This window comes from Eschrichtius robustus, chromosome 3, assembly GCF_028021215.1.
Source record: "Eschrichtius robustus isolate mEscRob2 chromosome 3, mEscRob2.pri, whole genome shotgun sequence".
Classification (NCBI taxonomy): Eukaryota; Metazoa; Chordata; class Mammalia; order Artiodactyla; family Eschrichtiidae; genus Eschrichtius; species Eschrichtius robustus.
The window spans coordinates 16,191,703-16,218,435 of record NC_090826.1 but is presented as its reverse complement, the minus strand read 5'-3'; the positions used below and the strand labels follow the sequence as shown (position 1 = coordinate 16,218,435).

At 37.6% G+C, this 26,733-nt stretch overlaps 1 protein-coding gene across 6 annotated transcripts in view; it reads left to right on the top strand.

Moving 5' to 3' along the window:
- The window catches only part of HP1BP3 (heterochromatin protein 1 binding protein 3), a 35,159-nt gene extending 8,773 nt beyond the window's left edge, over positions 1-26,386 (top strand). For 5 of the 6 annotated variants that reach the window (XM_068539082.1, XM_068539079.1, XM_068539081.1 and 2 more), the window contains 9 exons: positions 1,082-1,241; positions 3,650-3,793; positions 5,645-5,725; positions 6,955-7,109; positions 16,081-16,171; positions 20,793-20,952; positions 22,647-22,758; positions 24,009-24,122; positions 24,605-26,386. In XM_068539082.1, the coding sequence (XP_068395183.1) occupies positions 1,082-1,241; positions 3,650-3,793; positions 5,645-5,725; positions 6,955-7,109; positions 16,081-16,171; positions 20,793-20,952; positions 22,647-22,758; positions 24,009-24,122; positions 24,605-24,899 (1,312 nt within the window). In that variant the 3' untranslated portion in view covers positions 24,900-26,386. Of the gene's footprint in view, positions 1-1,081; positions 1,242-3,649; positions 3,794-5,644; positions 5,726-6,954; positions 7,110-16,080; positions 16,172-20,699; positions 20,953-22,646; positions 22,759-24,008; positions 24,123-24,604 lie in introns of those variants that run through there. The other variant, XM_068539084.1, reaches the window with a different exon arrangement.
- The last annotated feature ends 347 nt before the right edge of the window (positions 26,387-26,733 follow it).

Genomic DNA, 26,733 nt, shown 5'->3' with positions numbered 1-26,733 from the left:
TGTGTTTTTGTGCTTAGAATTCATTGTGGGAGTGTCTGCTATTGTAAACATTGACATAATTTCAATAAGAAATGGGACGTGACTATAAAAATCTGACCTGAGAGATTCTTCTTCGTTATATTCCTCCCTCTGTGCAGGAATGAGTTATTTTTACGTGCTTATGTTAGAAAGCATTAATCTATACCAAGATATTGCTAGAGTGACCTAAAACTCTGTATATATTTGATGAAGTATTCAATTGGAGGGTGACTTTGAGAATCTGAAGGCAAAATTCGCTATTGATAATCTGTGTAATGTGATGGTGATTCTTTTTTAATTTAAATTTTTTTTGCAGGACAGCTGGTAGCATTCATTCTATTCTTTTCATAATTGGTGAAAACAGGAATTACTTTTTAAATAAAAGAATGACTTAGAAATAACTATCCCTTCCAGGTATAATCCTCAGGGAATCCTTCATCCCAGTTTCATAGGTATATGTAAGGTCTGTGGAATTTTTAGCAGCTACCCTTTCTTTTAGGTACATGGAGTGTTATTATTACTTAGAATAAAATTTGTATAATGCTCTATGGTTCACAAAACTTTTTATAAACATAATATCATTTCTTGCAGCACCTTGTGAAGTATTTGGTATTATATTACTGTTTTACAGCTGAGGAGATTGAGACTCAGGTCACTTGCTAAGATCATATAGCTAGTAAATGTTGGAGCTGAGACTCAAACCCAAGTTTTCTGACTTCAGAGCTTGAGTTCTTTGCACTGTACTGAATCGCATCTGTTGCAGTTGTTACTAGAATTCATTTTAAAATTCTCATTTCTGTACTGGCCCTTCATACTAGTGCTGATTTATATGACTCCTCTCTCCTGTGTGCAGCTGGGAGAACACACCTTTTTGGTTCATTTGTAGAACCCAATTTTTAAAAAATGTTTTATTTTGTAAAATGTTGCTTATTTTACGTATCACCTCAGTGTGGAAATGAATTAAAACATTGATTTTTATCCCTCTCTGGTCTTTTCTTCTTTCTGACTTTATACTTCTTTCTGAAGAGTTTATCTTGCATAATAACAATTCTTTGTTTTAAAGTGAGAAAGATCAGTCTAAAGAAAAGGAGAAGAAAGTGAAAAAAACAATACCTTCCTGGGCTACCCTTTCTGCCAGCCAGCTAGCCAGGGCCCAGAAACAAACACCGATGGCTTCCTCCCCACGTCCCAAGATGGATGCAATCCTAACTGAGGCCATTAAGGCAAGTTTTTATTTCAAGCAGTTCATCTTAGATTTATTCTGTTTGTCTCTTGCGTATTTGAAAATGGCATACTCCTGTGCAGACATCAGAAATCTTGCTCTGCTTCCTAAAAGAGATTTAAATAGAAGAAAGCCATTGCTAAGTTCATGTTTTTATAATATTATCACATTTGGTGAGCACTGTTAATTTTTTTAAAAATTCAGATTTACTATAGCAAGTATTTTTAACTTATCTTTAGATGTTTTTTTTTTTAACTCAGTTTATTTTCAGTATAGTTTTTATTTGAAGGCTGAACATGTTAATTCATTTAACAAACAATTAAGGACTAGCTTCTCTGTAGCAGGCAATCCTACTAGTGATATAGCATAGAATAAGACAAACAGAGTCCTTGCCCTTATGAAATTGAATTGTGACTCAGGGTAACTGAATAGCATTGAGAAAATTTTTATTTCAAAAAAGTATGCTATCTTTAGGTTCATTTTCAAAGCTTATGTCTAATATTAGTAGTTGGTTATCTTTCACACCAGAACTCTTTTAGAAACCTCACTACTTTGCTTCATCACCTAGTCATTCCAAAATACTTGCAAAATCTATCCTCCTTTCATAGCTTTATAACTTTGCTATAATTCATTGACTTTCATTAGCTTGTGTGATCATCAGATACTGTTTTCCTGTTTTAAGGGTATCTTCTAATCTGACCTTGCCTTTTTGTGTGTAAATTTTTCTGGTTCATTTTGCCATGTTTATTTCACATGATCAGATGACAAGAGGAGTTAAAGTAGAAGCCATAGACACTCTGATTTCAGGGACCTTGTTGTTAGGATCTGAGTCAGAACTGGGGAGAGAAGGCTACAGATCAGTTTAACCAGCGGTGGTTTACATAGGAAAGAGGAGCTTGGTGCTCATTCTTAGAATTTGAGAAGACGGCACTGACAAACTGGAAAAAGGTTTGCCTTCAGACCTCTCCCTACACTCCTTCAAGACAACTCTCAGCTCATTAAGAAAACTTTCCTGGTTTATATAGCTTGATTATAGTGAGATCTCTTTTCTTTGTGTAGCCTTTCTTCAAGGATTTCACTTTGTGACCGCTCAGCCTAGGTTTGGAGGAGCAGGGTTACAGTGAGGGTGGAGAAGGGACTAAATTTTAAGATAATAAAACAAAAAATTTAAACAGTATAATTAGGCCTGAAAAATAGTTTGAATATAATTATGCATATTTGTACAAATGAAATACATATATATATATATATATATATATATATATATATTTCATGTGTATTCCATGCAGTGTAACAAATCACAATTTCAGACCATTGACACCATTTTCTGAATTGAACAGGAATCTTGATACCTATTTTCATCTTATTCAGTTTGGTGGAGCAAGGGATTGTTTTAGCATTAGAATGTGCTTTTCTGCTTGATTTTCTTTACTCTGTGTTTTCTTATAAGATCAGGAGAAAACTTCAGTAGGTTGTAATAGGTCAGAAACATTTACTTGAAGCAGGTGATTCATTTCAACACAATCCATATTAAATTGTGTTGTACAGTCTTTTCTGGTCCATCTGTCTGTGACTTATTTTTCTTTATTGTCAGTGTATAAAATAACATTCAACCAAGTCTTTATGCAACGACAGTGAGTAAATCCTATGGTCATTTTATAGACAATGGCTACACAGAATTGGTGGACTAGCTCATTAGGTAATAGATGCTGCTTGTGTGCTTCAAAATGTAAAGCTTTTGAAACAAAATTGCTGCCTTTGTGACGTAATGACCCGCTTGAGTTTTCCATGGGCATTAGTCAAATGGAATATAGATAAATAGGATGGAAAAGGAAGAGGGCACTTTAAATTGCAATCAAATGCTCTCATTGTTGTCCAAAACTCCCCTTAAGGCTTTGCATCTGTAAACCCAGTTTTGTGCCATTTATTCAGATTATCTTTGCTTATGGTATCTGCTGGCATTCACACAAAGCCTGCAGAGGAATACTGGTTCTGGTGTGCTGAAGTTCATTCCATAAAATGGGCCAGATCCGTGAACCTACAAGGGATAGAAATGCCCTGCTTTTCCTCACTTTAATGCTAAAGATCTGTCTTCTAAATACAGAATAGAATTAGAATGGAAAGAGCTTCTTCATTAACACACAGAATGTTGTTCACATGTTGTATCTTCTCTTGTGGCTGTTTTGAACAATTTAAAATTGTTGCAGAAATATTGTTAATTCTGTATTTCTCCACAGCCATGATGAACTGAAGTTACCTGCAATACTGTTCACTCTTTCCTACCATTTTTATCATCCATTATCAAGTTCACTTCCAAAATAATTTATTTTGAAAACATAGGTGTCAGAAAACATATGAAAAACAACTAGTTTAAATTAATGTATATGGTTTGATAAATCTGTTTCCTAGGCATGCTTCCAGAAGAGTGGTGCATCCGTGGTTGCTATTCGAAAATATATCATCCATAAGTACCCTTCTCTGGAGCTGGAGAGAAGGGGCTACCTCCTTAAACAAGCACTGAAAAGAGAATTAAATAGAGGTGTTATCAAACAGGTATTAAATGGTTGTTTGTAATAAGATCATTTCAACATGTATTAGCTATAAATCCATATTTAGTAACATTTAGGCTTTTTGTGCTTTGTGAATTTGTTAGTTAAAATAAGTTAACATGATGATGAAAAGCTTAAAGATAACTATTCTAGAGAACAGAAGCAGTATGGTAGTGTAACTTTTTTTCTAGCAGCCTGTACTTTTAATTGGATTTTTGGGGGGCTGCTTGTGCTTGAGATTATGTAGTGCTGCAGATTAGAAGTGGGGTTGAGGAGTCCAGTTACTGCAGCAGCAGAAAAGGTAATTGTTCTTGTCTTAGGGTTGTTAGTTTTAAGGCCTAACTTCTGTGGCTAGACTGGTTATCATTATAAATCAGATTTGCACATAGGTTCACCTTAACTTTTTAGTATCTGTGAAACTTATTAAGGCTTTTGGGAGCATCAGATAAACCTGAGTAAATTGAGAATAATACTAAAACCAATATTGATTTCAGGCATAAATCCATGTTACTTTGCATAGTACATCAAAACTTTACTTAGAGCTATGAGGATATTTTGTACAACACAGTGAATATAGCCAATATTTTATAATAATTTTAAATGGAGTATAATCTATAAAACTTTTGAATCACTGTATTGTAACCTGAAACTAATATAATAATTGTAAATTAACTATACCTCAACTTAAAAAAAAAAATTGTTTAAGATCATAAAAATCTAAAGCTAGAATGAACTTTCTTGTCAATCTTAGAGGTCCAGAGGGAGGAAGTAACTACCAAGGCCCCATGGTAATAGCAAAGATGGTTCTAAAGATCTAGTCCACTGCATTCCCAGAGTCCTATTGCCTTTTTTCTATATCTTTTTGCATGGTTTGATTAATATAGAATTCTGTGCCACTCAGGCATTTAAACTCCTCTTAGGAACTTTCAACAAGTGCTTAACTCCACAGATATATTATTGTGTCCTGTGTGCCAGGTGCTTGGGGGTCCATCTGTGAGTAAAACAGATTCCTGTGATGGAGCGTACATTCTTCCTTTCTCAAAATGTTGTAAGACTGATATTTAAATGGCCTTTAAAATAATCATTGCTTAAAATATATTATCTAACCATTATAATTAGTATCATAGACAGTATATGTCAGCACAGTTTATTAGCTGGCTTCATGTTTTTCTTTTTGAAAATATAGTTTGTGACCTATTTTGCCTCATAGGCTGACCCTCAGTTTGATGCTTCAACAAGTTTATAGGCTGAAAGCATTTCCGTTTGATTGCTGTATTCACAGCGGTGTAGGTGAAGCTAAGGTGTGGAGGACTCAGGTTAATGTGAAGTTCTATGACAGCACTTCGTAAACTGTGGAAGTATGTTCTAAGACTTCCACATACCGTCATGTGCAATGTCTAAAATTGCTAGATAACCTTTCCCATATGCAGTAATAATCTGTAACTGGCGAACTGTAGGAAGCATTGTGGCCTGAGATTAACCAGGCCTGAACTTTTGCCAAGGAGCTGTCTTCCTTTCAAGATAGAGGTTTTCTCACTTCTTTTTTTTTTTGAAAGCTTATAGTAGACTGTTTAACCTGGTATCACCAGTTTTGTAGATGAGGAAACAAAAGCTCAGAGGGTTTATGAGGTTGTCCAGTATTGAATAGCTAAATGGTACCATAAATAGGATTTGATTCCAAGTCTTTTGACTCATCCATTCTTTTTTCTCTGAGGAGTTCAGCAGCACTTTACATTAGTTCTTGCATCACCATGCCCTGTAATTCGCTTAGTCTAGTATAAAGTTATCAATATGAGTACCAGAATAATTTAAAATAAAAATACCTGTTATTGCAACTAAAGTTAATTTACTTTAGGTAAAAGGAAAAGGTGCTTCCGGGAGTTTTATTGTGGTCCAGAAATCAAGAAAAGCACCTCAGAAGTCCAGAAACAGAAAGGTAAGAAGTCTGTACCAGTTTGAGCACTGTAATACTATTACTACTACTAACAATACAGTGCTGACTGAGTGTTCACTGTGTGCACTGTGCAGGATGCAGCCTTTCTATGAAGGCCTGGAGAGGTTATCATTCATTTGCTCATTATGGTTCAGCCAGAGAGTAGACGGGACAGTGTGTGACTCCAGGCACTCCAGCCCCGGGCCCGTGGGCCTAACTGCCCTCTGTTGAACTATGGGCAGCTGTATGAGTTACACTGGTTTTTTGTGAAATACCTTTTAAACTAGAAGAGGCATACAAGTACATGTTTACCCAATATTAGACCCTAAAACTATACCTTAAGCCAGTTTTTCTTTTTTGTAGGTACTAACACTCCCCCTCCTCCAGACACGTAATTTCATTTATGGGAAGTATACGATAATAAAGTGAAATATGTAATATTTCCTGTGTGTCAGTAATTGAAATCATGACTATCCCTCTGCATCTCCAGTGTTACAGCACTGGAGATTTTTGTACTTTCTTTATAAGGCTTTCAAACTTTCAAAATGAACTTTTTTGTACATTGCTGTCTGGTGCTGCATGATCCTTTTCATTCTTTGTTATTGAAGGCCAAGAATGTATTAAGACTTTTAATACCTTTTAATTTTTATATGTATTTTTAACTCTCCCAGTTCAATTTTTTTTTTATTATTATTATCTTTGGCTGCATTGGGTCTTCGTTGCTGTGCGTGGGCTTTCCTAGTTGTGGCGAGTGGGGGCTACTCTTCATTGTGGTGCATGGGCTTCTCATTGCGGTGGCTTCTCTTTGTTGCGGAGCACAGGCTCTAGGTGTGCTGGCTTCAGTAGTTGTGGCACGTGGGCTCAGTAGTTGTGGCTCGTGGGCTCTAGAGCGCAGGCTCAGTAGTTCTGGTGCACGGGCTTAGTTGCTCCACAACATGTGGGATCTTCCCGGACCAGGGATCGAACCCGTGTCCCCTGCATTGGCAGGCTGATTCTTAACCACTGCACCACCAGGGAAGTCCCTGAAACTTTTATCTCCAAGAAATTGCCACTCAAGTGACATTACACCACTGTGGTGTGAATTATTTGAATATTTGCTAAAAAGGGATAGCTTTCTTTTGCTTACTTGATTTGGCAGTCAGCTTGGGAAAGCCCTTGAGTTGAATATAGAAGCATTAGAAAAGAAAGCTCTATATCCTGTAATGATGATAATTTTTGATATTACATTTCAGAACAGGAGCTCTGCAGTGGATCCAGAACCACAAGTAAAATTGGAGGATATCCTCCCACTGGCCTTTACCCGCCTTTGTGAACCTAAAGAAGCTTCCTACAGTCTCATCAGGAAATACGTGTCTCAGTATTACCCTAAACTTAGAGTGGACATCAGGTATGAGCCAGAGGCCTGGACTTTAAAGCACAGATGTCTGTGTTACTTCCTTAGCCCCTTTTTCATGAGAAAGGAGAAAGATTAAATATTCAGTAAGGATTACTTTCCGTTGAGCTAGGAAGCTAGGAGTAAAACCTTTTTTTGTGGGTTTTATTTTTTGTCCCATTATATTTTCCTTTTCATATCTCCATATGTAGTTTCTTTTTGAAACTCAAACCGCATGTTGACTTTCACAGGACTCTGATAGAATAACTCTTTTCATGATGTCAGCTGCTAGAATATTCAGCATTAAACTGTGGCCTCTCAGCTGCTTATTATTTTTTTAATTTTTTCTAATTTTTTTATTGTGATAAAATACACATAAATATAAAATTTACCTTCTTAACCATTTGTAGTGGTAACAGTGTTTAGTTGTATTAAATACTTCCATAATGTGCTACCATCGCCACCATCCATCTCCAGAGCTCTTTTCATCTTGTAAAACTGTGACTCTGTACCCATTAAACAAGAACTCCCTGTTCCCCCTTATCCCCCAGTCCCTAGCAGCCACCATTCTACCTTGTCTCTACAATGTTTGACTCCTCTAGGTGCATACTTCATACAAGTCGAATCATACAGTATTTTTGTGACTGGCTTATTTCACTTAGCTTAATGTCCTTAAGGTTCATCCATGTTGTTGTGCGTGTTAGATAATTTCCTTTCTTTTTAAGGCTGAATAATATTCTATCGTATGTATATACTACATTTTGTCTGTCCTTTTGTCTCTCCGTTCATCTGTCATTGGACACTTAGGTTGCTTTCATATTTTAGCTATTGTGAAATAATGCTGCTCTGAACATTTGTGTACTAATATCTCTTTGAGACCCTGTTTACAAATACCCAGAAGTAGAATTTCTGGATGATATGATAATTCTATTTTTAACTATGTAAAGAACCACCGCACCATTTTCCACAGTGACTGTACCATTTTACATTCCCACCATCAGTGCACAGGGGTTCTGATTTCTCCATATCTTCACCAACACTTATTTTCTGGTGTTTTTTTGTTTGTTTTTTGATAGTAGCCATCCTAATAGGGAATGAGGTGGTTGGTAGCTCATTATTTTTTATTTAGAGGTATAACTGAGAACATAGGAGAATTCAGGCTTCTGTAGCACTTCTGCATAGAAATAACATAATATTTTCATCATTTAAACATTTAATGGAAAATTCTGAGAGAATTTTGATAGTAATTTATTTGTAAAATAATTGCCATTTAAAAGCATCTAGACTGATTAGACTGTCACATTTGCTTGTGGATTCATGCAGACACATTGTCTAAATTTGTAATTCACAGAGTTTGTGTTTTGAATGTGTTTGTGTAACATCTTTGTTATATTGACTTCTGGGAAATTGGGTTTAATCCAGAGTCCTTTCTACAGACGATTTCTGTATTGGATGCACGTTGTCCTGATATAGTTTAGTACTGGTATTTACTTTGGATTACTGAGGCATACAGTTAGAATTGCAGGGGTTTCAGCCCAGAAGCCACATTTTCAGAAGAGCACTTAGTGGTCTTCAGAGTGGCCAGTTAGTGAAAGTGCAAGTGCCAAAGAAAGGGGAATCATAGAAGCAGAAAATTTGAAATTAATATCCTGATTTTTTTATGCTTCTTATACCCTGATTATGAGCCACAGATATAACTTTTGGTCCAATACGCGTTGTTTGGCGCATTTAAAGATGGAAATACATTTCAGTCTTATCTCCTGTTACTCTGTTTTTGGTGACTAGAGACTGTATCCTCCCCCAGCTTTTTTCTTTCCTTACGGTTCTACTTTACTTACATGAGACATGCTGGTGATTGCAGTGTAACTTTGCTCTATGTCTTTGGGAACATGTCCTGTTGTCATTTTATGTTGAAACAAAATTTGCCCGAAAATACGTGGGTTGTCAGCCCATAGATGATGATGAACCTGAAGACCTTTTCTTATTACCTTATTAAATAGTAACTTCTTTCTTTGAAGCTCTTTTTTCCTTTACTTTGATTTTCTCTACCACTGACTGTAGTGGAGTCCTGCCATACATACATTTAACGTGAAAGTTTAGCCTACTTAACGCTTGACTGACCAAAAGAACAAGAAAAGTACAGTTTTAAAATATGAGTTGTCTGTCTCTACTTGCTGCCTATAATTTCTCTCCTCCTACTTTCTCTTAAACCCACTTTTGTCACACTTTACCCCCACCATTTTACCTGAAGTATTTCTTCCTGTCAGTGTCACTGAGGGCCTCCACGTTGCAAATTACAGTAGTCAGTTCATAGTCCTTGACTTACTTGCTGGTCTTTCTACCAGCATTTGACACAGTTGATGGCTCCCACCTGCTTGAAACACTTTCTTCACTTGCCTTTCAGAACACCACACCTTTCTGATTTACCTCCAGCTTCACTACCCACCCATTCTTCCTCAGCCTCCTAAGGATTCCTGATTTCCCATCTCCTGACTCCTTAATGTACGAGTGCCCTGTGGTTAGACCTTAGGCCCGTTGTCTTTTCTGTCCACATTCACTTTGAAAGAATGGTAATTCTTTCCATTCTCAAAGCTTTAAATAGCACCTCTACAATATTAGTATACAGGTATATAAATCTGGCCCACACTTCCCTTCTAACTCCACATTTATATATACAGACACCTATTTGACATCACCGCTTGTGTGGCTAATTTCACATGTTCAAAACTACACTCCTAAAACTCTTGATCCCCACCCCACCCTTGCCCCGCCCCTCCTGCCCCATCTCTCCCGCCCCACCAGAAAGGCCCTGCACTTCCCATACCTCCTCCATCTCAGTTAGTGGCAATAACATCTTTTCAGTTGCTGAAGCCAAAAACCTTGGGTTTGTCCTGGTCTCTTTATCTCACACCTAAATGTAATCTATAAAAAATTACTTTGTCTTTAAAATATATTCATAAACGGACCTCTTTTCATTACCTTCACTATTTTCACTCTTTTCGAAGCCACCATCATCTCTCACATGTATTAGAGCAGTAATCTCCTGCTTCTCCCATGCTCCCTCCCTTTCAGTCTGTTCTTAACATAGCAGTGAGAGTGAGACTTTTAAAATGTAAGTTAGACCATACCACCTTGCTACTCAGACCTCCCAGTGGCTTCCCAACCACCTCACAGTCAAAAAGTTTAAAGCTACAGTCTTTAAAATGGCCTACAAGACACTATACTTCCATTGCATCTCCAGCCTAATCTGCTACTACTCTTCTCTCCCTTACTGGCCTCAGAGACTTCACACTTGGCTGTTCCCTTTGCCTGGGTGGTTTTCCCCCATAACCCACCTTGCTCACTCTTTTACTTCCTTTAAGTTTTTACTCTCATATCATCACCACATGCCTGCCTTGATTACCGTACTATTTTTTAACATTTTATTTTGGAAATTTTCAAACATACACATAAATGTAGAGAGAACATAACCATCATACTAACCTAATTCCTAACTAAATTAATAATTCCTTAACATTATCCAGTACCCAGGCCATGTTCAGATGTCCTCATTTGTCTCCAAAATGACTTTTCACAGTTGGTTTTTTCAAGTCAATATCCAGACATGGTCCACTCATTGCATTTGGTTGATAGGACCATTTAACTTACATTTGCAACCTTTCCCTCCTCTCCCAGCGTGCAGAATTCTATTTCTCTGCCTTATTTTTCTCCATAGCACTCATCATGTTCTAACATACTATGTATTTTATTTGCCTTTTTTTAAATTACCTGTTTACCCCATTAAAATGGCAGATTTTTATATTGTTCACTTCTGTTTTTCCCAAGCCTAGCACACAGTACATGCTCAATAAATATTAGTTGAATGAGTGAACTAATATGGGCACTTCACCTGGCCATTTCACTCCAGGAACTTTTGCCCTGGCACATATGAGATGAGACATGAATTTCTGCTACCATACACTGGAGGCTATAGAGCATTGTGGTAAAGAGCACAGACTTTGGAACCAGACCCTTATGTTTAAATCCTGAGTCTGTCATTTCTAGCTTTATATCCCTGAATAAGTTATCTCTTTGTGTCTTGGTTTCCTCATTGATAAACAGTGTGTAAGTCATAGAGTTGTTAGGAACCTTAGTATGTGTTAAGCACTTAGAACAGTGCCTGAGACTTCCCTGGTGGTCCAGTAGTGAAGACTGCGCTCCCAGTGCAGGGGGCCGGAACTCGATCCCTGGTCAGGGAACTAGATCCCGAATGCTGCTGCAGCTAAGAGTCCACATGCCGCAACTTAAAAAAAAAAGATCCTGCATGCCACAACAAAAATCCCACGTGCCACAACTAAGACCCGGCACAGCCAAATAAGTAAATAAATAAAAAACAGTGCCTGGCACGTAATAAGAACTCATCTAATGTTAGTATTATTAGTCAGTCTCAATTCCAATGTAGTTCTCATGGTATGAGCATCACACCATACTAAATATGATTCTAATGTTTAAAGACTTTTTATATAACATGCAAGTCACCTCCTTTATTTGTTAACAATGTTTTTTTCAACCCTAGAGAAAAATGGGGTATGTTGGCTTTATATAGGCTTTGGGTTGGCCTCTAAGAAGGTGCTCTCAGAGGTAATTCTGTCATATGACATTAGAAATCAAATTTTAATATCTAATCCTTGTGTATGGTATAACTTCTTTGTATTCTCTTTGATTTTTCTCTTTCTGTGCATACCAAAGTATGAGCATAGCCCAAGATTCAGTTTTACCCCCTATACTTTCCTCTAAACATATTAATTTCTTTGGACATCCCTTAATTTCTTAACAGTTTAAACTCTTTAATTTCAAGAGTCTTTTGATCTTCTTAATTCTGTCCATGCGTTTCTAACAGATTGATGGTAACGCTTAGATTCCTGCCACTCAGAACCCCTCCCTCCCTTACCTTCCATTCGCTTTGTGCATTGCTTTCGTTTTTATCTCTCAGTGCAGACTAACTTTCTCCACAGTTGAAAAACACAGCCACCAACAGTCACTCACTATTCCCTGCTTTCTAATTAAACTGGTCTATTCATCTTATTTTTAAAAAGAAAAACTTGTTACAATAAATATAAAAATTTGTTATAAATTTGTTATAATAAACAAATTTGTATAAAATAAATTTGTATAGGGCTTTTAAAAACATTTTAGTTTGCATTGTTTTCTGTAATTCTCAAAATAGACTTAAAAATAGGTATTCCTACCTCAATTTTGCAGACAGAAATCTTACCCTGGGTTACCTGGCTATTCACTGGTGAAAGCAGAACTTTATTTCATTTTTCTATTATAACCTCTTGCTTTTTCCACTGTCCAGGGCTGTCTTATATTGGAAAGTGCAGGCCTACCTAGCATAGTAAGTAAAAATGCAAAATCTGGAATCAGACTGCTCACGTTTATAACCTGGTTCTTCCACGGCCTGGTTATGTGACCTGGGAGAAATGACTTAATTTTTCTGTCACTTAACTTTTCCCCTTCAGTAAAGTATGGGCAATAGTAGTACCTGTTTCTTGGGGTTGTTGTATTCTCTTGTTTATTCCACACGTGTAAAACATTTACAGCAGCACTTAGCACTATCATAAGTACAAAATGGTGTGATACAGACTAGAATTTTTTAGAAAGAGGAGTTGTGCCTGGGATTTAGCAGTGAGTTAAAAAGATGGGGATTGATTGGGCTCCGTCCAGTCAAGATGAGGATCCAGTCGGGTCCCATCCCATTGAGATGGGTCTAGAGAATGTGTAGAATTTAGATGGGATGATAGAGTGGAGAAGGCATCTTAAAGGAGCTTCATGAGAAAATTTCAGAGGCAGGAGTTAGCATTCTTTTTGGGGAGTGGAAAGAAGCCTGTGTCTGACTGGATCTAGACTAACAAGGGCTGGCACCAGGCCATGGAAAGCTTTGAAGCTGGGTGGAAGCATTAAGACCTGACACCTGATCAACTGAGTAACATATTAAAGGAGGCCTTTATAGGCTTATTGACCTAATAGTGGTGTGCACTATGAAAACAGTAGCATAGTGCCCAGAAGGGAGACTATGGTGGCTTGTACTAAGGTTATAACAGTGATGAGAGAGAAAGGGTCAATCTGAGAAGCTTTGAAGCACTTGGTAAGTGTGGTTTTACCTGAAGGTAGGAGTGAGTGATAGAACTGTGATATTTCTAAAGGCCCAGGATAAGGTGTATGCTAAAGTAATGATTGGTACTGCTGAGAAAACAAAAATATTAAGGGAACCGATTTAACTGATAACTCATTCCTGAAGCATTTGAACCTTGGTTAAGAAGATTCTTCTCAGGGAATTCCCTGGCGGTCCAGTGGTTAAGACTCCGAGCTTTCACTGCCAAGGGCCTGGGTTCAATCCCTGGTCGAGGAACTAGGATCCCGCAAGCATCGCGGCACGGCCAAAAAAAAAATAAGATTCTTCTCAGATTAGTTGTTTAATTTGATACAAGAGACTAGGGTTTCAGGGCTTCCCTGGTGGTGCAGTGGTTGAGAATCTGCCTGCCAGTGCAGGGGACACGGGTTCGAGCCCTGTCTGGGAAGATCCCACATGCCGCGGAGCAACTAGGCCCGTGAGCCACAATTACTGAGTCTGCGCATCTGGAGCCTGTGCTCCGCAACAAGAGAGGCTGCGATAGTGAGAGGCCTGCGCACCGCGATGAAGAGTGGCCCCCACTTGCCGCAACTAGAGAAAGCCCTCGCACAGAAACGAAGACCCAACACAGCTGTAAATAAATAAATAAATAAATAAGTAAGTAAGTAAGAGACTAGGGTTTCAGTGGTTAACTTAAGCTCTATGATCCTCCATTGGAATCTAACTTACAGAGCAACTAATAGTAAAATTGTTTGACACTTAAATGATTCCTTCAATTGTGTTCCCAAAGCTCTATGCACATGCTTCAACACTGAACCTTATCATTCTCTACCCTAATTATTATTTATTCATCATCTCTTAAATTCCTTGAGTTTAGTGACTAGATCTAGTGTTTATTCCTGCATAACCATAATAAATACTCAGTAAATACTTGTGGGGTGAATGACTTTGAGTGTGTTTTGGGTTATGGCATAAATCATATTTGTCCTGAATGGAGTAGCACTGGCTTAGAAATACTTGGATTGTGATTTGGCGGAGAGGGAGTTTCTTCATTTGGAGTGTCAGGATGTACAAGATTTGATAGCATGGTTTCTGCTCTTTAGCACCCTGTTAGAACAGGGGATCCCCTTCACCCTTCCGCCCCAGACATGTGGATAATGTAATTAATAACTCTAGTGTCAGCTCAGGCTGTAATGCTTAGTGGTTAGAGAAAAGATTTAAAATTTCTTCTCCAAACAAAAGTATCAAAGCTCGATAAAGCACCTCAAGTGGTAATAGTTTGGCCCTCATCATTCTGCCCCTCAGTGGGCTGCCAAGTTGTTAATCTTTTCAACTTAACTTATCAAGTAATCAGTTTCAAAGAAGTCTCATGATTTTCTGCTCCTTGGGTGCTATTCTAGTAATTCTGGGGAGGTGTGGCAAAACACATCTCTTAACTTTTGGGTTACGATTAACCCTTTCTTCAGATGTCCTGTCATTGGCCTGGGTGTATAGCTTTCCATTTTGTCTTGTTCCATACCACAGACCCCTTTAAGCCCTAAGTCAACTTGATTGATTTCTCCCTGCACCTGAGATTCTTCACCCACCATTCAGGCCATTGTTCCTTGACAGAGCAGCTTTTGCCTCAACGCTTTGTTCTTATGTGTTTCTATTTTGTTTTTGTTTTAATATTTTATTTTACTTACTTTTATTTTTTTGGCTGCGTCAGGCCTTGGTTGCGGCACGCGGGCTTCTCTCTAGTTGTGATGTGCAGGTTTTCTCTCTCTAGCGTGGCGCGCAGGCTCCAGAGCGTGTGGACTCTGTAGTTTGCGGCACGCGGGCTGTCTAATTGAGGCGCATGACCTCAGTAGTTGTGGCACCCGGCCTTAGTTGTGGCATGTGGGATCTTAGTTCCCGGACCAGGGATCAAACCTGCATCCCCTGCACTGGAAGGCGAATTCTTTACCACTGGACCACCGGGGAATTCCTGTTCTTATGTTTTTAATGATATTCAATTTCTTCTTGCCTGCCATTTGGTTTTGATGACCTAGTTTTTTGTTTTTGTTTTTGCTTTTTTTAATACAACCCTCTTAAGGCAGAGATACTATGTTAAAAACAACCTATTTTCTTTCTCAGGGAATTGTGTTTTATTAGGCTGACTTTAGATACTGGTTTGTAAAAAACAACTCCATTTTTTGTTAATGTGTATATACTTTTAAAAAATCAGGGGCTTCCCTGGTGGCACAGTGGTTGAGAATCTGCCTGCTACTGCAGGGGACACGGGTTCAAGCCCTGGTCTGGGAAGATCCCACGTGCCGCGGAGCAACTAGGCCCGTGAGCCACAACTACTGAGCCTGCGCGTCTGGAGCCTGTGCTCCGCAACAAGAGAGGCCGCGATAGTGAGAGGCCTGCGCACCGCGATGAAGAGTGGCCCCCGCTCACCGCGACTAGAGAAAGCCCTCGCACAGAAACAAAGACCCAACACAGCCAAAAATAAATAAATAATTTTTTTTAAAAATCAGGAATTTTGCCGCAGAGAATATCAGAATTAGATGGGACTTTAAAGATGTCCATTCTTTGCTTGATTACAAAGTTTGGTTGCTATTATAGTCTGATGGTAAAAAAGAGGCTTTTGGAGTGCCCTGGCAAGTTGGAAATTGGTTCTGTATGGTTCATGGTTCTGTATGTACAGGTAATGACTTAGCTTCTTTGCTTGAAGAAAAAAGAAATACCACTTATTAAGGGTGCCAACAATTTATTACTTTACTGTTTTAACAAAGTACTACACATCTAATAGGAATCAGAACTTCAGTTCTTTAGAATAACCCTGGTTCTGTTTTTTTCAAATCTTACCTTCATTAATATATTTATTGTTATTTTATGTTTTCTCTGCAGGCCTCAGCTGTTGAAGAATGCTCTGCAGAGAGCAGTAGAGAGAGGCCAGTTAGAACAAATAACTGGCAAAGGTGCTTCTGGGACATTCCAGGTTAGAGGCTAAAAAGGCTTGGTTGTAGAGAAGTAGTTCTCAAAAGTTGTGGTTTCAGGACCTCCTTATACTCCAAAAATGTATTGAGGGCCCCAAGAGCTTTTGTTTATGTGGGTTATGCATATTAATATTTACCATATTTGAAATTACAACTGAAGAAAATTTTAAATATTAATTCATTTAAAAAATAATAAACCCATTGCATTTAACATAAATAACACTTTTTATGAAAATTATATTTCCCATAGGACTTCCCTGGAGGTCCAGTGGTTAAGGCTCTCTGCTCCCAATGCAGGGGATACGGGTTTGATCCCTGGTCAGGGAACTAAGATTCTGCATATGCCACGTGGCACGACCAAAAAAAACCCTGTATTTCCCAAAGTAAAAAAAATTTTAATGAGAAGAGGATTACTATCTATCACATTTTTACAAAAGCTTTACTGTCTAGCTTAATAGAAGACAGCTGGTATCTGTTTTAATATATTTTGGGTTACATCTATGAAGAAAATCCAGCTCACACAGGAGTACAGTTAGATAAATGTGGAGTATTTTAAGATAATTTTCAGATAGAGGTTGATACTGTTCTTTGATAGTATACCAAAACTCAACAAATGATAGTTTTTTGTAATAGCTTTATTGAAGTATGATTTATACACCATAAGATACAATCATTTTATGTTACAATGTATAATTCAGTGATTTTTAGTAAATTTACAGTGTCATATAACCATCACCACCGTCCAATTTTAGAGCATTTCCATCACCCAAAAAAGATCTCTTGGGCCTGTTTGCATCACTCCCTGTTCCCATCCCCATCCAACCTGTTGATCTATTTTTTCTCTGTATAGATTTGCCTTTTTACATATTTCATGTAGGTAAAATCATACATTATGTGGTCTTTTGTGTCTGACGTCCTTCACTTAGCATAATATTTTTTTAGGTTTATCCATGTTGCAGCATGAATCAGTACTTTCATTCCTTTTATTGCCAAATAGTATTCCTCTGTATGGATCTGACACACTTTGTTTATCCATTCACAAGTTGAGTTATTTCCACTTTTTAGCTATTATGGTTAATGTTGCCTATGAACATTTATGTCCAAACCTTTGTGTGGATATACATTTTTATTTCCCTCGGGTATATAAGTAGGAGTGTGGACTGCCTGGACTATATGGTAAATTTGTTTTAAGAAACTGCCAAAGTGGCTGCATCATTTTGCATTCCCACCAGCAATGTATGTATAAGGGTTCCAGTTTCTCCTTATCTTTGCCAACACATGTATTGTCTTTTTTAAATTATAGCCATACTAGTGAATACAAAGTGGTGTCTCATGGTTTTGGTTGGCATTCCCCTAAGACTACTGATGTTGACCATTTTTTCATATGCTTAATGGACATTTATTTATCTTCTTTGGTAAATGTCTATTCACATCCTTGGTCTATTTTTAAAATTGAGCTATTTGTCTTATTATTGAGTTATGAGTTATATAACTAGATACAAGTTCCTCATCAGATACACAATTTGCAAATATTTTCTCCTAAACCCATGCTTTCACTTTCTTAATGGTGCCTTTTGAAGCACAAGTGTTTAATTTTGATGAAGTCCAGTTTATCATTTTTTTTTAATTGCTTGTATTATTGGTGACATATCTAATAAATTATTGTCTAGCTTAAGATCAGGAGGATTTACTCCTATTTTTCTTTTAAGAGTTTTATGGCTTTAGCTCTTACGTTTAGGTCTGTGATCCGTTTTGAGTTAAGTTTTGTTTATGGTGTGAGGTAGGGGTTATAAATTCGTGTTTTTGCATGTGGACATCCAATTGTCCCAAAACCATTTATTGAAAAGACTGTCCCTTCCTCACTGAATTGCCTTGGTACCTTTATCAAAACTTAATTGACCATGAGTGTAAGGGTTTATTTCTGGATTCAGTTCTGTTCCATTGATCTGTACGTGAATCCTCATGCCACGATCATGCTGTCTTGATGACTGTAGCTTTGTAGTAAGTTTTGAAGTTGGGAAATATAAGTCCTCAACTTTTTCTTTTTCAAAATTATTTTGACTATTCTGGATCTTGTGCGTTTCCATATGAATTTTAGGATTCACTTGTCAATTTTCACAAAAAATCCAGCTAGGATTTTGGTAGAGATTGCATTGAACCTATAGATCAATTTGGGAAGAATCACTGTCTTTACAATGTTGAGTTTTCCAATCCATGGACATTCACTGTCTCTTCATTTATTTAGATCTTTAACTTCTCTCAGCAGTGTTTTGTAGTTTTCAGTGTACAGGTCTTATATTTCTTTTGTTAAATTTATTCCTAAATATTTTACTCTTTTTCCATGCTATTCTGAATGGAATTTTCTTATTTTCATTTTCAGATTGCTCATTGCTAGCCTATAGAAATACAGTTGGTTTGTCTTTTGATCTTGTATCCTGCGACTTGCTGAACTCATTTACTAGCTCTAGAGTGTTTTTTTCTATAAATTTTTTTTTTAACTTTTATTTTATTTTTGACTGCTTTGGGTCTTCGTTGCATGCGGGCTTTCTCTAGTTATGGTGAGCGGGGGCTACTCCTCATTGTGGTGCACGGGCTTCTCATTGGGGTGGCTTCTCTTGTTGTGGAGCACGGGCTCTAGGCACACGGGCTTCAGTAGTTGTGGTGCATGGGCTTAGTTGCTTCGCGGCATGTGGGATCCTCCTGGACCAGGGCTCGAACCCATGTCCCCTGCATTAGCAGGCAGATTCTTAACCACTGTGCCACCAAGGAAGCCCAGTTCTAGAGTTTTTTTGTGGGTTCCTTGGGATTTTGGGGTGGATTCCCTAGGATTTTCTACATACAGGATAATGTCATCTGCAAATAGACCATTTTACTTCTTCCTTTCCAGTCTGGATGTCTTTTTTTTTTTTTTTTCCTCCATGCCTGATTGCACTGGATAGAACCTCCAGTACAGTGATGAGAGTAGATGTCTTTGTCTTTTTACCCATCTTAAAGGGAAAACATTCATTCTTTCACCATTAAAGCTGTGGGTTTTTCATAGATGCCTATTATCAGATTGAGAAAGTTCTCTTCTGTTACTAGTTTGTTGGAAGTTTATTACGAATGGCCGTTGGATTTGTCAAATGCTTTTTCTAAAACTCTTGAGATGATCATATGGCTTTTGTCCTTTATTCTGTTAATATGATATTACATTAATTGATTTTGTGGTATTAAAATACGTTAAAGGTGCCATGTGGAACCTGAAACCGTATCAGTGAACTCCTTGTACTCTTACCTTAAAATCCTTTGCTCTGTCTTGAACCTTGAGTGTATCTTTTAACCATAATTTTATCACTTGGTCATTTGAAGAATAGTAGTTCATTGAATTATGCAGTTTAAGTATTGGGAAATTATTGTGCTCATGATGGTAGATACAAGTGTTCCACAATTTAAATTTTCTCTTGAAAAGTTGAACTTATCATTGGCAACAAATACTCTTAGTTGTTTTCCTTGATATGACGGGCTCACTTAATTCATTTTCAAGAAAATGTCTACCAGATACCCAAGTCTGATTAACCATAGTTTATCTGTTAATTGTTCCTTCAAATAAAAAGGATATTCCATGAAAAATGCAGCTAATTCAGCTCACAACTCAATCACTAGGTGCTTTTCCTTGAGACTACCACCATCCCTCCAGATGCAGCTGACATGCTTTATAAATTCTTCCCACTTTGCCCCATCAAAGTATCAAAAAGACATGCATTGGAGTTGAGATTTAATAAAATCATTTTTATATCAAGGACATTCCTAAGTGAAACTGGGTTTTTTTTGTTTTTTTTTCTTTTAACCATAAGCGTATAGCAGTAAAGAATGCAGTAACTACTGGTACATTTCTGTGCCTCCACCTTGATTTGTAGTAAGGTAGCAGCGGTTTTACCCATCATTGTTTTTCCACCATTAGTGCAAATGTCATCACAGTGAAAAAAGCAAATCACATCTTAGTATTATGAAAATAGTTTTAACCTTGCAGATCCTCTGAAGGGATCTCAGGAACCCCAGGGGGTTTGTGGACCTTTCTTTTGAGAGTCAGTATTGTAGACCATACCTCAGTTTGTCCTTTAACCTTTTGGCTTATTGGTGCTAACCTTTGTTCCCCAGCCTTTTGTCCTTGAAGTATGCTATATAATTTTCTTTTGTATGATACCCTAAATATTTATCAAACTTTTCCTTTGCTGTTTTCCTTACAGGATTAAAAAGGCTATTTATTATTTTTATAAATACTCCATTTTTCAGATTCAGAAAAAAGGAAGTATTCTCAAAAGTGTTAATTTATTGTGGTCATAACAAGTTAACCTTCTTACTGGAGTAGAGCTGTCACTCTCTTTGGGTTAGGTTGGCTTTTGCTATCTTCAGTTGGATGGAGGGGTGGATAGAAGGAGGAAATATCCCTAGGAGGGTTGGGATTCCTCAGTTAGGTTGAATACCTGAAGAGTGGGAAGAGAAAGTCCCTAACCTGACAATTTATTGTAAAACATATCTGTGCTAATGCAGGAACTCCGACCCACCTGGTGCAGAGGAGTCTTGTCTTGACCTGCTTTGGGAGAGTGTTGTCTTGATGCTTTTCTCTTCCTCCTTGGAAAACAGCTGAAGAAATCAGGGGAGAAACCCCTGCTTGGTGGAAGCCTGATGGAATATGCAATCTTGTCTGCGATTGCTGCCATGAATGAGCCGAAGACCTGCTCCACCACTGCTCTGAAGAAGTATGTCCTGGAGAACCACCCAGGGACCAATTCTAACTATCAAAGTAAGACTCAGAGTTGAGCACATTTAACGGGGATCCAGGGGATTGTCTTGTTAAAGGATCCCTAGAGATCATGCTGTTAATGATAAAGCACTAACTACTGACTGAAAACCAAGAGGGAACAACTTTACAAACTTATTTATTATTTACAAAAAAATAATCAAGACTTATCCTTGATTTACAGTGTCTGCTGAGGATCAGAATTTGATTTTACTTTGCTATAAAGATTTTTCTGATATTTATTTTTATTATAATAGAGACAAATTTCTAGGTTCGAAACACCTCTCAAGTATAGTATCTTTTCACTGACTTCTGAATGTTTACCAGAACATCTAATATCACCCTGAAACCAAGCCGTTGTTTTAAAATACTTACCACTTAGGTTATTTCTTATTGACTTAAGCCTTAAACAGAAAATACTTTTTTTCAGTAAAGTATATTTACCCTTTCAGGTGGTGATTTGAGATTAGAAACCTTGCCTTAGCAGCATTATCACATATAGATTAGTGAGAGTGTATATTTTCTCAGTGAACTATGAGAGTAGGCACAATGGTGTAGGGTGAGGAATATGAAAATTAAGTAACAGAAAATGCATACTAGAATATATTGTTTTAAATGAGAAGCTAATTTTGAAGTCTTTTTTTTTTTTTTAATAAATTTATTTATTTATTTATTTATTTTTGGCTGCATTGGGTCTTCGTTGCTGACGCAGGCTTTCTCTAGTTGCAGCGAGCAGGGGCTACTCATGATTGCGGTGCGTGGGCTTCTCATTGCGGTGGCTTCTCTCGTTGCGGAGCACGGGCTCTAAGCATGCGGGCTTCAGTAGTTGTGGCGTGCACGCTCAGTAGTTGTGGCTCGCGGACTCTAGAGCGCAGGCTCAGTAGTTGTGGTGCACGGGCTTAGCTGCTCCACAGCATGTGGGATCTTCCCGGACCAGGACTCAAACCTGTGTCCCCTGCGTTGGCAGGTGGATTCTTAACCACTGCGGCACCAGTGAAGCCCCTGTATGGCTGTTTTTTCTCTTTCCTTACTTTAGATATGTACTGTGTTTAATTGTGCATATTGACCCTGTAGATTATTCTGTGGTTTTCTCTTTTGACCACGTGTTATAAGAGAAGATGAATTTGGTTATTAACCTTTTCAGTGTCACTAATAATTGTGGCAGCTATTTATTTGGACACTGAATCACTATAAAATGTATTTTTATGTGTTTTTATATGAAAGATGAGAACTGGTGAGGCCTTTAGGAGCCATGATACTGTTTTTTTACTATTTGCTGATTCTTGAGAAATTGGTTTTCTCTTTATAGATATCCTTCTAAATGCTTATCAGTACTTATAGGCACTCAGTAGATGTTCGAATGAATAGAAATGAGAGATTGAGTTTTAAGTTGGCTATTAACCATTTATGTGCGACTGTAGGGTAAGTCATTACCCACCCTTGGCTACTATTCCACTTTTGTGCAATGAGGAATTTGACACAGTGGTCTGTAAAGTCTCTTCCCGTTACAATTAACTCTTTCCAAATTTATGGACACTTAATAATAATTTAGTGAATTAGTTAAAAATCCCTATGACCACAAGGGATTCACTTAGCACATGTCAGGACAATAAATTGAGGTATAACTGATTGTGGCTGAGGGAATTATCAAATCTGAATAAATAAGTACTTTCTTCATTTTTGAATTTATTGTTCAGTGCATTTGCTGAAGAAAACCCTACAGAGATGCGAAAAGAATGGGTGGATGGAACAGATCTCTGGTAAAGGATTCAGTGGCACCTTCCAGCTCTGTTTTCCCTATTACCCCAGGTAAGCACCTAGCCCATAATGTGAAGTAGTGGTCATTGCAAATTTAAAATCTGACTCCAGATTAAAGGTTTGGCTTAACTTATTTTGCCCTTATTATTGTTATACTGAACTGAATATACTTGAAAATAAAGACTACTTAAGGCGGTATTGTTTTAGAGCTGAAGGTTTTCATATAAGAACAGGGGGATTGGGGCTATCCTGCTGGAACTTATTGTTAGGCACATGTTCCTGAAATCAAGCGTTGAATTCTTTGAGATCCTTGGCCAGTCATTTAGATGTTCATTCCTTCTAATAAAGAATAAAGTACATGGTAATGACAGGAAGATTATTAGAGGATTATATATGTTTTAATGGTCCAGCACCAAGTAGGGAGAGCATTGGCTACTTCTAAGAATCCTAGTCTGCCTCTTCATACTATAGAGACAAGGCTATTTATTTGAAAACTTGTCTCTTATACATATCTTATTTATTCATTTAACCAAAAAAATGTATTGAGCACCTCCTATGGACCAAGCATTTTTCTGTGTACCCGTGCTTTCGCCTTCTTACACTTTCGTTTCTAATAAAGTGCCATGACATGTACCACTAAAACCTATTTCAGCAGTATAGTGTAGCTTTCTTATATGGTTCTTTGTGCATAAACATAAGTGTTACTTGATTGAATGTATATTATTTGAGTTTTTCAAATGTTTAAATATTCTTAAAATCATACACGTACAGTGTTATTATTTAAGGACTTATTAATCAGTGGGATCAAGTTTTCTACCATTAAGGACAAAGAAAATTTAGAATATCCTTGCTGAATTTCTCAAAAACTTTGAAGAGATTCAGGCTTTATGACACTTTTGAGGTCTTTTGCCAGTATCATAAAGGCAAAAAATATATACTGCTGTGTAGGCTGTTCACCACTGTATAGACCATTCACTGCTATATATTCAATGGCTGATAACAGTGCCAAACACATGTCAGGTGCTTAAATAATTGTTTACTAAATAAATGATGGAAGTATCAGTTTTATTAAATGGAGAGAGGAAGGGAATGAGGTATGGTCTGGGACTTTTATAGATTTGTCATAACTTCATATGTTTGTTCAAAATAGGTTAAATTGTACCTGATATTTGTAACCTAACTTGACATAATTGGGGAGGGTGGGAGGAAGTGGGTCATGTCCAGGGAAGAGCATATCTAGGTTCACATTCTTTTCCTTGTCCTGATGGGACTTCTCTTTACCTTTTTTTTTTTCTTACTAGCCCAGGAGTTCTGTTTCCAAAGAAAGAGCCAGATGATTCTAAAGATGAGGATGAAGATGAAGATGAGTCATCAGAGGAGGACTCTGAGGATGAAGAGCCACCACCTAAGAGAAGGTGGGGACGTGTGGAAAACGCTCCTCAGAGCTGAAAATGACAGCACTAGGAGAGGCTGTGGAAAGTGTTTGAACAGTTCAGGATCCTTCTCAGATTCTTTGTGTATCATTTGAATTTGTCTTGTTCTTGAGCATTTAGAGGCTCTAAACTTGTGAAACACTGTGAATATGTAATTACTCTTTGGTCAAACCTGTGTGTGTGTGTGTGTGTGTGTATGTATATCCATAGTTTGGTTATTTGAAGAAAAAGTATTCCATATTTTTCTAGGAAAAACATGGAATTATGTGTAGACTTCAGGAATTGGTTGAGTTTTTATACAATTTTAGTAAAGCCTTTAAGTAAAAAGTAACAACCCACATTCCTCTTCTTAGCCTAGGTGACTTCTACCTGTGCTGTTTCTTTTTTGGCAAAGTATCTGGTCATCCTGGTGAAGTGAATCTCTCAAGTACTAAGTAATTGCCTTTGCTCTTTGGTTCTCACAGGTTGCAGAAGAAAACCCCAGCCAAGTCACCAGGGAAGGCTGCATCCATGAAGCAGAGAGGGTCCAAGCCTGCACCTAAAGTCCCAGCTGCCCAGCGAGGGAAAGCTAGGCCCCTGCCCAAGAAAGCCCCTCCTAAGGCCAAAACTCCTGCCAAGAAAGCCAGACCCTCACCCCCAGTCATCAAAAAACCTAGTGGTAGCTCTTCAAAGAAGCCTGCAGCCAGTGTGAGAAAGGAAGTGAAATTGCCTGGCAAGGGCAAATCCACCATGAAGAAATCTTTCAAAGCAAAAAAGTAAATTTTATACGAAAAAAGGGTATCATGATGAAATTCAAAATCTTATTTTCTAAGGTCAGTGTGCATTTGTTTTAGTTTGATGCTTTTAAAATTACATTTTTTTCCTCCCCTATGAACGTTATGGGGAGGGAATATAAATAAACCAGTTTAGCCATTTGTTAGCTTTAGGTGCTCTTCTTGGTGCCTGCCCCTCCCCCCGCACCCTCCCTCCCAGTCATTTTAATTTCTGCGATAATTCTGGACTTCCCTGAACTGTATAATCTATACTTGTCCTTTTTTCTCCCCCCACCCCAATCCTCTTTCTTTTTTTATGGTCAGCTTTGGCTTTTTTTTTTTTTTTTTTTTTTTTTTCTTCCAGTTTTATCTAAACAGTTGCGAAGATTTTTATATTTGTTAGAAAGCATCAAGAATGGGATGCTAGTCAGGTGCTGGAAGTGAAAAGGAGGCAGTAGAGCACTGGCTGAATCGTGAAGCCTCCTGCCTGGGGACTTCAGTTATAGCTATAATAACTAATCTTATTTATAAAACCACTCCACTAGCCCTTTCTCTCCAACTGTAAACACAGAGATGTCTTAGCTTTGGGAATAGGCCAAAAACATTATGATCTCATTCAATTCTGAAGATGCACGACTCCTTTGGGCCACTTTTCACATTGATCAATTTCTAGGTATTTTTCATTGGCCCCTGGGCATTGCATTCCCTCAATAGCAAGCACAAGGTCTCTCCACCACTTGGTTTTTGACTGAAGGGGAAATACAGGAACATACTGAATTTGTGATTTCTGGTGTCACCTGTGTTACCAAAATCAAAACATATAAACTCTTCTTGATCAAATGTTTAAATATATTTTTTAATATTTGGAGCATGAGTTGTCACTTTCTCTTTGCCTTTTTTATTGGCGAGTTACACCATTGCTAATGTAGAAATGTTAAGTGGAAAAACATACAATTTGCTAAAATAAACTGTGGGGTTTTTCCCCTTCTTTCTTTCCATAGCACTTTTGATAACAAGCAAGTGGCTTCCTTTTTGAGTTATTTAAAAAGAGAAAAGAAAAAACAAATGAAGCCCGACTACCTAACCCTTTCTTTTGTATTTGTTTTAGTATTGTGAAGTTGTGTTAAATAGCACTAGCTTTCTAAGAAATATTGATTTCTGGTTATCATTTATCTTCCCTGTGGCACTTGACATTTTAATTGTCTTAAACTTTTTGGTGTACATCTTCTGGCCCCTTGAGTGCTGCCAGAGGCGAAAGATGTTTGTTTAATTCATTCCATTTGCATTGTCTCCTGGGATCCCATCTGCAGCCTAAAGTGTGGCTGGGAATTGGACTTGAGAAGATTGGCTTGAATTAGATCCATAATCACGTGTGATCCCATCATGAGTTTATTGGAATTTGTGTTGCATGTAAGGCAATCTTTCCTGTTGTAAATCTTCCTTTTTTTATGTACATATATTTTGAAAAATATGAATAAACATGAAATTTTAAAAGCTGCTGAACTGTAGCTTACATTTAAAAGTTTCCAGTATATCCTCTGAAGTAGCCATAAGTGTTACACTTACTTTGAGTCTTTTCCACTCCTTGCACTAGCCACCATCCATTTTCTGTTTAAATACAAGCTCCAGTTTATTTGCTTTTTGAATTTTTATATGGATGGTAAATGTTTCTAACTACATTGAACCTGATTATTTAATGCATAAGAGATTTTTAAAAATCATTTTGTATTAAGGTCCTTGTTTTCAAGATCATAAATTCCAGTTTTTCATGTTTAATGTCTACATATGTCCTTGGACTAGAAAAATACAGCACTGCAAAAGAATTGATAAACCCTAGAGAC